The sequence below is a fragment of the Somniosus microcephalus genome, chromosome 8 (genome assembly GCF_052327205.1).
Source record: "Somniosus microcephalus isolate GS21.2 chromosome 8, FLI_Smic_1.0, whole genome shotgun sequence".
Taxonomy (NCBI): Eukaryota; Metazoa; Chordata; class Chondrichthyes; order Squaliformes; family Somniosidae; genus Somniosus; species Somniosus microcephalus.
Genome location: NC_140994.1, coordinates 15,636,648 through 15,652,498, shown reverse-complemented (window position 1 = coordinate 15,652,498; position 15,851 = coordinate 15,636,648). Strand labels below are relative to the sequence as shown.

At 46.8% G+C, this 15,851-nt stretch overlaps 1 protein-coding gene across 1 annotated transcript in view; it reads right to left on the bottom strand.

The window, feature by feature from the left end:
- The window catches only part of hpse2 (heparanase 2), a 385,546-nt gene that overhangs the window by 168,567 nt on the left and 201,128 nt on the right, over positions 1-15,851 (bottom strand). Inside the window, exon 5 of the mRNA XM_085994280.1 lies at positions 14,920-15,091. Coding sequence (XP_085850406.1) covers positions 14,920-15,091 — 172 coding nt within the window. The remainder of the gene's footprint in view (positions 1-14,919; positions 15,092-15,851) is intronic.

Sequence of the window (15,851 nt, the reverse complement as noted above, 5' to 3'; positions counted from 1 at the left end):
AATGCTCACTCAGATATTTCTGTATTTAATATCAAAGTGTAATCATGATTAAAGCCAAGTGTTTCTTGGCGAATAAGCTGTGTGTTTGCCAGAATACATCTGTATCACATTGGTTACCCTAGTGTAATATTTTGGAAAATCAACATAAGAGATCTGAAGGTTTACTCATCCTCAGTTTAATGTATAATTAAAGAAAAGAAAGACTTACATTTATATAGCACCTTTCATGACCACTGGAAGTTCCAAAGCGCTTTACAGCCAATTAAGTACTTTTTGAAGTGTAGTCACTGTTGTAATGTAGGAAACACAGCAGCCAATTTGCGCACAGCAAGCTCCCACAAACAGCTATGTGATAATGACCAGATAATCTGTTTTAGTGATGTTGGTTAAGGGATAACTATTGGCCAGGACATCCGGGAAAACTCCCCTGCTCTTCTTCGAAATAGTGCCACGGGATCTTTTACGTCCATCTGAGAGGGCAGACAGGGTCTCGGTTTAATGTCTCATCCAAAAGACGGCACCTCCGAGAGTGCAGCATTCCTCAGTACTGCACTGGAGTGTCAGCCTGCATTTTGTGCTCAAGTCTCTGGAGTGGAACTTGACCCTACAACCTTTTGACTCGGAGGCAAGGGTGCTACTTACTTGGACTTCAGAACGGCTGTAGTTAAACTACAGTTCAGGCAAACCCATATTTTAAAAGCGTTCAAAAGTACACATTTCTAAGCACACGTGGGCAGAACTCCGTTTGTCACTGTGCTCAGTGTGAGGCGCAGCCAGCGGTATAACTCTGATCTAATGGCTAAGTATCAAACTCCTCAGATATCAGTTCAAGAGCAGCATCTGTGGTGTAATTTCAACTATAGTAATATCAGTGAGTCAGTCTGCGTTTCCCAGTCAGGGTTTAACACACTGGCAAACAATTATCACTTGCGAGTTGAAATTTTCCAATTTAGCCAGTTATTAGGAGCAGATTGCACTGAAGTTAGCTAGTCTGCCAGTATTGGAGACCTTTCCTGTCTCCAGCACTAAAAGCCCAATTCAATCCGGGTTTTATGGAGGTGTTTTGGAAGCCATTTGCACAGTGCATTTGCTTCAAACAGCAGAAATAATTACCCAAGGAACAGCAGGATGGATGGGAGAGACAAGCATGGGGAAGGGGACTGTTGGGAGCAACTCCCCATTGTATTCTGAGTTACTGTATGAAGTGCAAGACCATTAAACTATTTATTTTCACCCAACAAGTTAACTCTTCTTTCACTTAATACACTAGTACCATCTTCAGTTGCTTCATCAATGACCTTCCCTCCATCATAAGGTCAGAAATGGGGATGTTCGCTGATGACTGCACAGTGTTCAGTGCCATTCACAACTCCTCAGATAATGAAGCAGTCCATGCCCGCATGCAACAAGACCTGGACGATGTTCAGGCTTGGGCTGATAAGTGGCAGGTAACATTCGCACCACAGAAGTGCCAGGCAATGACTATCTCCAACAAGTGAGAGTCTAACCACCTCCCCTTGACATTCAATGGTATTACCATCGCCGAATCCCCCACTATCAACATCCTGGGGGTCACCATTGACCAGAAACTTAACTGAACCAGCCACATAAATACTGTGACAACAAGGGCAGGTCAGAGGCTGGGTATTCTGCGGCGAGTGTCTCACCTCCTGACTCCCCAAAGCCTTTCCACCATCTACAAGGCACAAGTAAGGAGTGTGATGGAATACTCTCCACTTGCCTGGATGAGTACAGCTCCAACAACACACAAGAAGCTCCAGGACAAAGCAGCCTGCTTGACTGGCACCCCATCCACCACCTTAAACATTCACTCCCTCCACCACCGGCGTACCGTGGCTGCAGTGTGTACCATCTACAAGATGCACTGCAGCAACTCGCCAAGACTTCTTCGGCAGCACCTCCCAAACCCGCGACCTCTTCCACCTAGAAGGTGCAGGCGCAGGCGCACGAGATCACCACCACCTCCAAGTTCCCCTCCAAGTCATACACCATCCTGACTTAGAAGTATATTGCCGTTCCTTCATCGTCGCTGGGTCAAAATCCTGGAACTCCCTCCCTAACAGCACTGTGGGAGTACCTTCACCACACGGACTGCAGCAGTTCAAGAAGGCGGCTCACCACCACCTTCTCAAGGGCAATTAGGGATGGACAATAAATGCTGGCCTTGCCAGTGATGCCCACAGCCCACAAAATGAATTTTTAAAAAGCACACCTCCTGTAGCAATACTCACAGTAAACCCTAACCAAAGTCACAACTGACATCTTCTGTTTCTGTGACCGTTGTGCCTTATTTCTCGTCCTCCTCGATCTATCTGCAGCCTTTGACACAGACGCCCACACCACCCTCCGCCAATGCCTTTCCTCTGTTGTCCAGCTCAGCTGGATTGTGCTAGGTTTCTTCCACTCTCCCCTATCTTATTGTAGCCAGAGCTTCTCCTGCCAGTGGTCTCTCCACTGCTCTGCCTATGATCTCCTACTGCTCTGACGAGATCGTATTAGTGTTTGGTTCACTGCCACCTCTCTTCCAGGAATGCCCACCTTGAAGAAGTTCTGCTCTTCTCTTCGACGGGATTTCCGTTTGTCTCTTTCAGTTCTGACGAAAGGTCATCGACCTGAAATGTTGACTCTGTTTCTCTCTCCATGGATGCTGCCCTGGCCTGCTGAGTTTTTCCAGCGTTTTCTGTTATCTCCCAAGCTTTGTTGTTTTCAGACAACCTGAATTGCTTCCCCTTCTAATGAAAACCGCAAGCAAGTTGGCCTTGTGTCTCACATGGCGTCAGTCGGAGCAGTTTGCAACACATCCCTATGTTGCCGAAGCATGTGTCTCGGAGAATTGTTTTCTGGTGACCAGGTAATGGTAATGTAATCAAGCAGGAGTCTGGTACATGATGACTCTGAACCTTCCATATTCTCCAATACTGCAATCCTCCAAAGCATAAATAGTTTATCCAACATTTGCACCAATGTTCTTGCCTCTGTTGAGATGGGTGGAGCCTGTTCTGTCGGATCTCTGGTGCGTGAATATATGTTCTTTTCCTTTCTCCATGAATGTAGACTGGTGGTGGTCGTGGGAGGGAGGCAGGGGCAGTATTGTAGATAAAGGCCCTCCTGAACATTGGCTCATGTAATACAAGTTTCATCCCAAACTCTATAGATCTTGGCTTTCTGATTCATTTACAGTTGCTGTTTTACAATCACTTTTGTTGTCAATATTACACTGTAGTTATTGTGGGGTCAATGAGCGAGTTTCTGACTCAGTGTAATACCTGTTTTTTTTTATACATAGAAATCTAGATGAAGGGCCAGGCCCATTGTGTGTGGGCCGGAGACAGGGCTACAACACTGTGACCTCGATTCTCCAACCCATTCTTCAAGCAGGACTGAAAAATTACCCTTATCGCCCAAACTCTTGGAAGGTCCATAGCTGCTTGACTGAATAGAGCTTCAAAAGTTTTTTTTAGAAGCTTTCTGCTTAAACTGAGTTTGAAATCGCAGAGCCCAGTGAAGGATTAGTAAATCTGCTGCCTTGCTTTCAGTGCCCATGTTTACAGTGTCTGCACTGTGTTCTGTGATGCAAAACTACTTTCTTGTATATCCACAGTGCTTCTCAAGCACAATAAGAATCTAACAGCTCCTCAACTAACCACACAACTAAATGGTATCCGGGGCAGGAACTAACAAATCTAAGATTCCCACTTATTGGATTTGCAAAACGGTGGTTAGACACTTCTGAAGAGATGAGAAAACTACATCGTAGGACTATGGCAAGTCTCACCCTGCATCAGCCGTGGTTCAGTGGGCAGCACTCTCTCTCGTCTCTTTGAGTCAGAAGGTTGTGGGTTCATAGTCCAACTCCAAAGACTTGAGCACAAAATTCTAGGCTGACACTCCAGTGCGGTGCTGAGGGAGTGCTGCAGTCAGAGGTGCCGTCTTTCAGATGAGACGTTAAACCGAGGCCCCGTCTGCCCTCTTGGGTGGATGTAAGAGATCCCATGGCCACTATTTCGAAGAAGAGTAGGGGAGTTATCCCCCTGGTGTCCCGGCCAATATTTATCCCTCAGTCAACATCCCAAAAACAGATTATCTGGTCATTATCACATTGCTGTTTGTGGAACATCGCTGTGTGCAAAATGGCTGTTGCGTTTGCTACATTACAACAATGACTCCACTTCAAAGTCCTGAGGTTGTGAAAGGCGCTATATAAATGCAAAGCTTTCTACATCCTGACAAATCTTCCCACAAAACATTATCTCCCCCATCCAATTAACTTCACTGTTCTCTCTCTAAGGTATTGATTTATGCTCAGGTACAGTTCCATGGGTGCCACACCTCTCCAGTACATCACCCAGGAGGCCATTCTTCAAGTGTCCACCTTGCCAGTGGGTGTCAGCAGGCCAGTCAGCTGTGGTGAGCATCACGGTTGAGTCCAATCCTCTCCTCACCCAACCTCTTCACTGGAGCGCAACCGAGGGGCTGATAACTATTTCTCTCTCCCCAGTCCAGGGCTGCTGAGGGCAGTCTTGCCCCAGATGAGAACACCCAACCCAGCACAGACTAGATGATCGTATCTGGGATCTTTCCCTGACTGTATGGCTCAGTACCACACCAGATGGGGTATTTGCCTAGATACGCCACCGGTCAACCTGGGTTATCCTTTTTCTTAAACCTTGTAGTATCAATAGAATACTGCAGGGTATAATCAGAGCTGATTTAATAGTTTGCTCACTGACTATCTCTCATACTGGAGAAATTCAATGGCATTCTTCAAGGTTTCCTTCATTAGACGAGTCCAATAATTAAATGGGAGGCACAGGGAGGAAGCACCCTTGCTATATTTTAATTTTTGGTTTACAAAAAATGTAAGCCCCAAAAAAACCCCAGCAAAGTGTTTTGTTTTAAATTAAGACTCGAGGAGAGGGCTGATGTTAAAATTTTGTTGCGTTAATGGTTTTCATTAAAGCGAAGATCAAGGACTTTGGTTTCCCAAAAGCCCCATTGATTTATAATGAATTTATATAAGCCTGTGGCTATGTCGAGTTGTCAGTCCAGCAACAGCTCAGTGTTCTATGTTGCGATTAACCCCTTTGTCACCTCTGTGCACTGGCTGTGGAGCTGCGATGGAGCATTGGCTTGCAGCTGATGTGAGCTTGTGTCTCGAGTGGTTGTTGGTTTGTGTAGTGGCTTTAAAAAAGATGCAGGATTCCGAGAGAGCTCTTGCTGAACTGCATCTGTCCCTGTGTGTTTACCAGTTGTCCAGAATTAGTGTACAAAAGAGGGTGATAGCGGAGCAAGACAAAATAAAGCTTTGCACCATTCTGTGAGCATTTAGCTCAAAGCTAATAATAGCTGCGATTTATTTTTGTTATGAGCCTCAATACAGGCCTATAATGGGTTTGCAATACCCCATGGACACCAAGGCTGTAAGCTGTGGAGCAGGAACATAGGAACAGGAGGAGGCCATTGAGCCCCTCAAGCCTGTTCTGGCATTCAATGAGATCATGGCTGATCTGTGACCCAACTCCATATACCCGCCTTTGCTCCATATCCCGATTTAAAATGAACAATTGACCCAGCATCAATTGCCGTTTGCGGTAGAGAGTTCCAAACTTCTACCACCCTTTGTGTGTACAAGTGTTTCCTAATTTCACTCCTGAAAGGTCTGGCTCTAATTTTTAGACTATGACCCCTAGTCCGAGACTCCCCAACCAGCGGAAATAGATTCTCTCTATCTAGCCCATCAGTTCCCCTTAATATCTTGAAAGCTTCGATCAGATCACCCCTTAACCTTCTAAATTCTAGGGAATACAACCTTAATTTGTGTAATCTCGCCTCGTAACTTAACCCTTGAAGTCCAGGTATCATTCTGGTAAACCTACGCTGCACTCCCTCCAAGGCCAATATATCCTTCCTACGGTGCGGTGCCCAGAACTGCTCACAGTGCTCCAGGTGTGGTCTAACCAGGGTTCTGTACAGCTGCAGCACAACTTCTACCCCCTTGTATTCTAGTCCTGTTCATGACAATTTAATGACCTGGGTACCTGGACCCCCCCAAGTCTCATTGGACTGCCACTGTTTTTAGCTTTTCACCATTTAGAAAGTACCCTGTTCATATCCTTTTCAGGTCCAAAGTGGATGACCTCACATTTGCACAGCAGCAGCATTAGTGTCCTGTCAGATCAGAGTGCTCTCGGCTGTACCATTGGGAGGGCGCCGTCTGGTGGTGTCCGCAACTAACAGTCACAGAGGCATCCGTTAATAAGTTGGTAGAATCGTAGAATTCTAAAGCACAGAGGAAACCTATTGGTCGTCTCGTGCCTGGGCCGGCTCTCCGAAAGTGTTCTCTGACGTAAGAAAACTACTAGGCACTTGGTCTAAGCGTTAAACAAAGCTTTAATCAACTGTTTTACAACATGGAGATCTAGTTCTGTCCTTCACTAGTTCCTGTTAAGAATGTCCTGCGCAAGCTGGGCCCATGCCTGGGTATTTATACTCTCCCTGGACAGCGCCACCCGTAGGCCGCTCATAGAAACATAGAAGATAGGAGCAGGAGTAGGCCATTCGGCCCCTCGAGCCTGCTCCGTCATTCAATGAGATCACGGCTGATCATCCAAATTCAGTACCCTGCCCCTGCCTTCTCCCCATGTCCCTTGATCCCTTTAGCCTTAAGAAATATATCCAACTCTTTCTTGAATATATTTAATGAACTGGCCTCCACCGCCCTCTGTGGCAGAGAATTCCACAGGTTCACCACTCTCTGGGTGAAGAAATTCCTCCTCATTTCAGTCCAAAATGGCTTACCCCTTATCCTTAAACTATGACCCCTGGTTCTGGACTCCCCGGCCATCAGAAACATCCTTCCTGCATCTAGTCTGTCCAGGCCTGACAGAATTTTATAGGTTTTGATGAGATCCCCTCTCAATCTTCTAAACTCCAGTGAGTTTAAGCTCAATCGACACAATCTCTCCTCATACGTCATTCCTGCCATCCCAGGTATCAGTCTGGTGAATCTTCGCTGCACTCCTTCCATGGCAATAACGTCCTTCCTCAGGTAAGGCGACCAAAACTGCACACAATACTCAAGGTGCGGTCTCACCAAGGCCCTGTACAACTGTAGCAAGACATCCTTGTTCCTGTACTCAAACCCTCTCGCTACGAAGGCCAACATACCATTTGCCTTCTTAACCGCCTGCTGCACCTGCATGCTTACCTTCAGCAACTGGTGCACAAGAACACCCAGGTCTCTTTGCACTTCCCCTTCTCCCAATCTATTGACATTCAAATAATAATCTGCCTTCCTGTTTTTGCCACCAAAGTGGATAACCTCACATTTATCCACATTATAGTGCATTTGCCATGTTTCTGCCCAATCACCCAACCTGTCCAAATCGTACTGGAGTTTCACGACATGCTCCTCACAGCATACCCTCCCACCCAGCTTTGTGTCGTCTGCAAATTTGGAGATATTACATCCAATTCCCTCGTCCAGATCATTAATATATATTGTGAACAGCTGGGGTCCTAGGACCGATCCTTGCGGTACCCCACTAGTCACTGCCTGCCACTCGGAAAACGACCCGTTTATTCCAACTCTTTGCTTTCTGTCCGCCAACCAGTTCTCTATCCAAGTCAATACCTTGCCCCCAGTCCCATGTGCCTTAATTTTGCACGCTAATCTCTTATGTGGGACCTTATCGAAAGCCTTCTGAAAGTCCAAATACACCACATCCACTGGTTCTCCCTTAGCTATTTTACCAGTTACATCCTCAAAAAATTCCAGTAGATTAGTCAAGCATGATTTACCTTTTGTAAATCCATGTTGACTTTGTCCGATCCTGTCACTGCTTTCCAAGTGCTCTGCTATTGCATCTTTTATAATGGACTCTAGCATTTTCCCCACTACCGATGTCAGGCTTACTGGTCTATAATTCCCCGCTTTTTCTCTACCACCTTTTTTGAATAGTGGGGTAACATTAGCTACCCTCCAATCCATGGGTACTGTTCCAGAGTCTATCGAGTTCTGGAAGATGACCAGCAATGCATCTACTATTTCTAGGGCCACTTCCTTAAGTACCCTGGGAGATTATCAGGCCCTGGGGATTTATCGGCCTTCAGTCCCATCAATTTTCCTAACACCATTTCCCTACAAATACTGATTTCTTTCAGTTCCACCCTTACATCAGACCCTATGTTCCCCGGCATCTCTGGGAGGTTATTTGTGTCCTCCTTTGTGAAGACAGAACCAAAATATGTATTTAGTTGGTCTGTCATTTCTTTGTTCCCCATTATAAATTCCCCTGATTCTGACTGCAAGGGACCTACGCTTGGCTTCACCAATCTTTTTCTCTTCACAGTCAGTTTTTATGTTCCCTGCAAGCTTACTCTCATATTCTATTTTCCCTTTCTTAATTAATCCCTTTGTCCTCCTTTGTTGAATCCTAAACTGCTCCCAATCCTCAGGATTATTGCTTTTTCTGGCCAATTTATATGTCCTCTCTTTGGATCTTATGCTATCCCTAATTTCCCTTGTTAGCCACGGTTGAGTCACCTTTTTTGTTTTATTTTTATGCCAAACTGGGATGAACAAATTCTGCAGTTCATCCATGCGGTCTTTGAATGTTTGCCATTGCCTATCCACCGTCAACCCTTTGAGTGACATTCCCCAATCAATCCTACCCAACTCGCTCCTCAGACCATCGTAGTTTCCTTTATTTAAATTGAGGACCCTAGTCTCTGAGTCAACTACTTCATTCTCCATCTTAATGAAGAATTCGATCATATTATGATCGCTCCAACCCAAGGGGACTTGTACAACAAGATTGCTAATTAATCCTTTCTCGTTACATAATACCCAGTCTAAGATGGCCTGATCTCTGGTTGGTTCCTCGACATATTGATCCAGGAAACCATCCCGTAAACACTCCAGGAATTCCTCCTCCACAGTATTGTTACTAATTTGGTTGGCCCAATCTGTATGTAGATTAAAGTCACCCATGATGACTGCTGTGCCCTTATTGCATGCTTCTTTAATTTCCCTTTTAATGCCATCCTCAACCTCCGCCTTACTGTTTGGAGGTCTATATACCACTCCCACTAACGTTTTTTTCCCCTTAGTATTCCTCAATTCTACCCATACAGATTCCACATCATCAGAGCTAATATCCTTCATTACAATTGTGTTAATCCCTTCTTTAACCAGTAATGCTACCCTACCTCCCTTTCCTTTTTGCCTATCTTTCCTGAATATCGAATACCCCTGGATGTTGAGTTCCCAGTCTTGGCCATCCTTGAGCCACGTTTCCGTAATCCCAACCAAATCATATTCGTTTACCTCTATTTGCGCAGCCAATTCATCCACCTTATTACAAATGCTCCTCGCATTAAGACACAAAGCCTTCAGGCTTGTTTTTTTAACGCTCTTAGACCTATTAGAATTATTATTTACTGTGGCCACGTTTGATTTAAACCGTTGATTTCTCTGACTGCCACTTTTGTTTTTCTCCTTCCTATCTTTTGCTTTTATCCTTGTTTCCCTTTCCTCTATCTCCCTGCTCAGATTCCCAACCCCCTGCCATTTTAGTTTAAACCCTCCCCCACAGCACTAGCAAACACTCCCCCTAGGACATCGGTTCCAGCCCTGCCCAGGTGCAAACCGTCCGGTTTGAACTGGTCCCACCTCCCCCAGAACCGGTTCCAATGTCCCAGGAACTTGAATCCCTCCCCCTGGCACCATTCCTCTAGCCACGTATTCATCTGAAGTATCCTTCTATTTCTACTCTGACTTGCACGTGGCACTGGTAGCAATCCTGAGATTACTACGTTTGAGGTCCTGTTTTTTAATTTATCTCCTAACTCCTTATATTCCGCTTTTAGGACCTCATCCCGCTTTTTACCTATATCGTTGGTGCCTATATGCACCACGACAACTGGCTGTTCACCCTCCCCTTCCAAGATGTTCTGCAGCCGCTCGGAGACATCTTTGACCCTTGCACCAGGGAGGCAACACACCATCCTGGAGTCTCGTTTGCGGCTGCAGAAACGCCTATCTATTCCCCTTACAATTGAATCCCCTATTACTATAGCTCTACCACTCTTTTTCCTCCCATTCTGTGCAGCAGAGCCACCCCTGGTGCCAGTAAGTTGGCTGCTGCTGCCTTCCTCTGATAAGCCATCCCCCCCAACAGTACTCAGTATTATTTCAGAAGTCTTTCTTTCATGAATGACTGATTCATGTCATTCTCCATTTAGTCCCATTCTCCCCGCTCCTTCCCCGCACCCTTTTACATTTTTCTTTTTCCAGTTATTCACCCACTTCCCTTTTAAAAGCTATTATGGATTCTGCTTCCACCCTTGTTTCTGGTGGGGCAATTCATGTGCTGAACAGGCTCATTCATAGATGCATTTAAGGGGAAGCTAGATAATTTCCTGAGGGAGAAAGGAATAGAAGGCTATGCTGATAGGGTGAGATGAAGTGGGGTGGGAGGAGGCTCGTGTGGAGCATAAACACTGGCACGGACCAGTTGGGCCGAATGGCCTGTTTCTGTGCTGTAAATTTTATATAATTCTATGTAAAAACACACCCACTGCATAAATAAGACATCTCCTAACCCGACTAAACACAATGACAGATATGCAAGGACTGATTTTCTTTTCCGGCCCCTCCAACGGCATCACGTCAGTGAGTGAGGGAGAGAGAGAGAGAAAGGGAGGGAGAGAAAGGAAGGGAGAGAGATAGAGAAAGGGAGGGAGAGAGAGAGAGAAAGGGAGGGAGAGAGAGAAAGGGAGGGAGAAAGGGAGGGAGAGAGAGAAAGGAAGGGAGAGAGATAGAGAAAGGGAGGGAGAGAAAGAGAAAGTTGGGCGAGAGGGAAAGGGAGGGAGAGAGAAAGAAAGGGTGGGAGAGAGGAAGAGTGTGAGAGAGAGAGGGAGAGAAAGACAAAGGGAGGGAGAGAGAATGAGTTTGATGGAAAGAAAAAGAGAGGGATTTGTCCCTGCCCCAAGCTTGTAACCCTGATTTCCTGAGGTGAGGTACATTTCCATAATTTGGATGGGATTCCTGGCTGCGTTTGGGGGCCCTGCCTCGGGAGAAGGAAAGGAACATAAGAACATAAGAAATAGGGGCAGGAGTAGGCCTCAACTCCACCTTCCCGCACTAGCCCCATATCCCTTGGTTCCCTTAGTATCCAAAAATCTATCGATCTCTGTCTTGAATATACTCAACGACTGAGCCTCCACAGCCCTCTGGGGTAGAGAATTCCAAAGAATCACCACCCTCTGAGTGAAGAAATTTCTCCTCATCTTAGTCCTAAATGGCCGACCCCTTATTCTGAGACTGTGACCCCTGGTTCTAGACTTCCCAGCCAGGGGAAACATCCTCCCTGCATCTACCCTGTCAAGCCCTGGAAGAATTTTGTATGTTTCAATCAAATCACCTCTCATTGTTCTAAACTCTAGAGAATATAGGCCTAGTCTACTCAATCTCTCCTCATAGGACAATCCCCCCATCCCAGGAACCAGTCTGGTGAACCTTTGTTGCACTCCCTCTAAGACAAGGTAAGGAGACCAAAACTGTGCGCAGTACTCCAGGTGTGGTCTCACCAGGGCCCTGTATAATCGCAGGAAATCACGGCTGCAGACTTTGGGAGCCTGGCCCAAGAAGTCCAGGGCAGCTGATGAAAATGTAAGTTCTTCATAATAATTCAAAATAATTCCCAGTGAAAGTGCAATCAATCGTCCCTCAATTTTAAATCCTCCTCTGCGTGCCACAGCAACACGGACTGGGAGTCATTTTGACTCTTGGGCGAGAGTGTAAAGCGGGCGACCTCGATTCAGTCACCCGCTACACATCTCTCCCGATTTTAATTTCCAGTGACTTCCACTGACCATTTGGAGAGATGTGTAACGGGCGGCTAATCTGCTATCATCCATTTTACAACATCACATCCAAAGTCAACATGACCCCCACCATTCCTGATGTATAGCATTGCTACGGTGCAAATGATAGGAAATACATTGCGTGACGTTTTCCTGTTATGTGCACGTAATTTCAATATCGACACCCATATTTCCCGGGTGGGGAGAGGGGGTGGGGGAATGTATCAAACGTCCCAATATCAATTCCGGCAGGACATCCCAAAAGTAGAGGTGGGAACACCGCGGCTTCCCACCTGATCTTCTGCCCGCACCCACTGGCGTTATCGGGGGTTGCCAACTCTCCAGAATTGCCCGAGAGACTCCAGGAACTATGGACTAATCTCCCGGACCCAGCTGCGAGCAAAACCCAGGGGGGAAAAGCATAGCGAGAAAAAGACCAATCGGGTAATGAAGAGTCTGTTCGCTTTCCAATAGGCGAGGATGGGCGTGTTGAGTGACCAATGGCGGGAGTGTGTGGGGAGGGGTTGCGGTGGTTGGAGGCAGGAGGTCATGTGATGATACCTCCTGGGATATGCCCAACCAGAGTTGGCAACCCCGAGGTGTTATGCGGAGAGCGAGCGTGACTCCAGAGGAAAATCTGCCCCATATCGTTTGGCTTGCGATGCTTCGAAGTGCTGGAGCCTTTGTGAATGGGCAAAGGAAACCGCACAAAGGTTTTAGCTGTGAGGCGACGGAAACCTCTGCAGGTATGGGGGCAAAAAGGGATGGGAATCAGCGCATGGCAGCATTCAGCACTGGCGGCTTGTGCCCTCCACTCAAGTACCAGTTTGAGCAGTGCAAAGTGGAGACTGCGAGGGTTTCGGCGCGGAACGAGGGCGGGGCGTTTAACTGAGTGGCAGCTAGTGCCTCCTGGTGTCCAGGGGTCGCACACTACCGACCACCATCTTGGTAAGTCAGGTGGATTCTAGAATTGGAACATAGCCCCGCCACTTGTTCGCCCTGTTGCACAATGAATCTGTACAATCGAGTGTGACATTGGAAGTACAGGCTAGGATTTCTAAGCTTTGTAAAGAACAATTGTAGTAGGGAAAGGTTTGTGCTGAAGGCTATCGCCTCTCCCAAACATCCCGCCTACAAAAATTCCAACCGATCTGCATCTGTGAGGCCATCATCAATATTCCAACTTTGGTGGCTGGTTACCAACAGGAATTTCACGGTCGTGACTGAGAAATCCCTCAGCACACACGGCCTTCCGAAGGTGATATTTACCAGTTACTGGTAATTGTCAAACATTTCCTGTTGAGCAGCAGTCTTTAAAGCGACTGGAAACATTTTTTTCTTGAGGTTTAAATCGCTGCCCCGGTTAAAGGGCCACTTTCCTCAGCGGGGGAACGTGTTCGGCAAACCCTGTTGATGGGTGAGAGAGACGAGTCCACCGTCTTCACCGTGATGCCATCCCAGGGTAGATTCTCCGAGGCCTGGCCTGCTGCCAGTGGGCATTAGAAAGTCGTGCCAGGCTTGGATGCGGGCTGGCAGCCAGTGAGGTGCCTGACCAGAGGTGACAACTCAGCAAATCTACCCTCACAGGCGACGCCATGACCTGTTTCAAAGTGGCTTATGCCTTTGCACCACAAGTTTGTAAAGAATTGAAGAAAGGATTGTCAGAGACTTTGTGCATGAAGATGTACCTCTTTAATGTCCCTCCCATGAAGATAATACTCCTTTAAAATCCCTCATGAAGATGTATCCCTTTAATGCTTCCTCCCATGAAGATAGTACACCTTTAATGCCCCTCCATGCAGAGACTACCAGTTTAAAAAACCCCCATAAAGATAGTAACCCCTGACAATTGTACTCAGCTGTGATGACCTCTATGGCCAAATAGCCAGCCTGGCCTCACAGATGAAGAATGGCCACTTGGGCGAGGTACCTTAGGGTGGCCGATACAACCACATGACAGAATAAGTCAGCATCTTTGTGGGGGGTGGAGCGGGAGTGGGGGGGGGGGGGGAGAACTGGATGAGGGGGAGAGCTTGTCTTTAACTTGAACATAAATGCCGGGTGACATGAATCAGTCATTCATGAAAGAAAGACTTGTGAAATAATGCTGAGCAGCCTGCGGGTGGCGCTGTCCAGGGAGAGTATAAATACTCGGGCACGGGCCCAGCTTGCTCAGGACATTCTTAACAGGAACTAGTGAAGGACACAACTAGACATCCACGTTGTAAAACAGTTGATTAAAGTTTTGTTTAACGCTTAGACCAAGTGCCTAGTAGTTTTCTTACGTCACCGGGTGTTAATTTTGTTTCCTTAATATTCGAATTCTGCTGGCGGCACTTCATGAGAAAAGGAATTTCAGTCAATGGGTGTTTGTTCTTTTTTTTTAAACTAGCTGGCTGCAGCCGTAGGTCCATGGGGGCGAATGTGATAATGGTTACAGCCTGAAAATTTCGACCTACTTTATAGCGACCTCATCAATTGAATTCAAGCTAGGTTGACATGCCTCAGCTTATACTGAGAAGAGGGAAGATGTTACAGGGGTGGCACTTGTGGCTGCAGCGTGGGGGCGGGGGGGGGGAGAAGTGGGAAGAGCCATGTGACGTTCTCGTCGGGGATGGGATCACCCGGCGGTACAACAGTGACCAGGCTCCATTTGATTTACGTCGCCGCATCTTCTGTTCGTGTAGACGTCAAGTGCTAGTTCATGAAGGCGGTGCCCATTTAAGATGGGGGCGAATCATTTTGACTAATTTGGGGTTTCTGTTTCATTGTACTGTTGATTTTGGGGGGCCGAGGGGGGCGGGGTTTCGGCTGGAGGTAAACTGTGTCTGTGCTGAGGAGCTGGAGCATCGACCGTCTGGTCCTTGTTGGAAAATTAGCTTAAAATCATGTAACTTTTGGTTTATAGTTAGCCGTCCACTTAAGTGCAGAATAAGCCAGTCATTCTGGAGAAACCTCGGAGTCATTACGCAGCGGAGTAAATTGCCCACAGCTGTGGCTGGCTCTCACACTGCCCTGCTGATAACTTACCCGTCCAGCAGCACTGCAGCATTCCTCCGTGGCCTGCCGATGTTCGGCCCGTACAGGCTGGCTTTTGTGTAGAATCGGACAGACTGGAGCAAGCTCTTGAGCCGAACGTAGTCCTTCCCCAGCTGGCTCCCGTTAATCGTCCTTCCCAGCATGGCTCGGTAGCTGTTGGGCTCTGTGGAAATAATTAGCGAAATATGTACTTGTGAAAAATTCCCTGCCGTTTGGTCAGGCGTCGTAGCCGGCGATCACATCAAGTGTCCGTTAGATAAACTGTCAACCTCTCCTCGCTCTCTCTCTTTTTTTTCTCCTTATTTACAACATGGATCTGGTGAACTTGCTCTGGTGGAGGTTAGCTGCTGGAGTTGGGTCCAGTTTGCCATTCATATGGTTGAGAGCTGGCACGACTTGATCAGAAAGTAGGTTTAATATTGCAACACATCGGGAAAAAGCGGTTTGAAGGATTGCACAACACAGTTATGTGTAGTTCAATGATTAATAAAAAAATCTATTAAAGTACTAGGAGGTACGCTCTCCACGGTTACATCAAAGAGCACACATCGTTCTGCATCTCTACACTGCATTCCCCAGTATAAATCCATACTGTTTGTGACATCTCCTTTATCATCTTCAGTCACACAGCACGAGGTACCCTCTATTTTTCCGCGCTGTTCGTGCCAGCTTCTGTCTAAGTTATACTGCAACACAGCATGAAGGATCCTGTGAGAGAGAAAGAACTCGCATTTATAAAGTGCCTTTCACATCGTCGGGACGACCCCAAGCCCTACACAGCCAGTCAATTATGCAATGAGAGGGGTCACTGTTATGGAGGCAATTTGCACACAGCAAAGTCCCATAAACAGTAAATGGGATAAATGACCACTTAATCTGCTGTTGGCGGCAATGTTTGAGGGATGAATGTTGATCAGGAGACC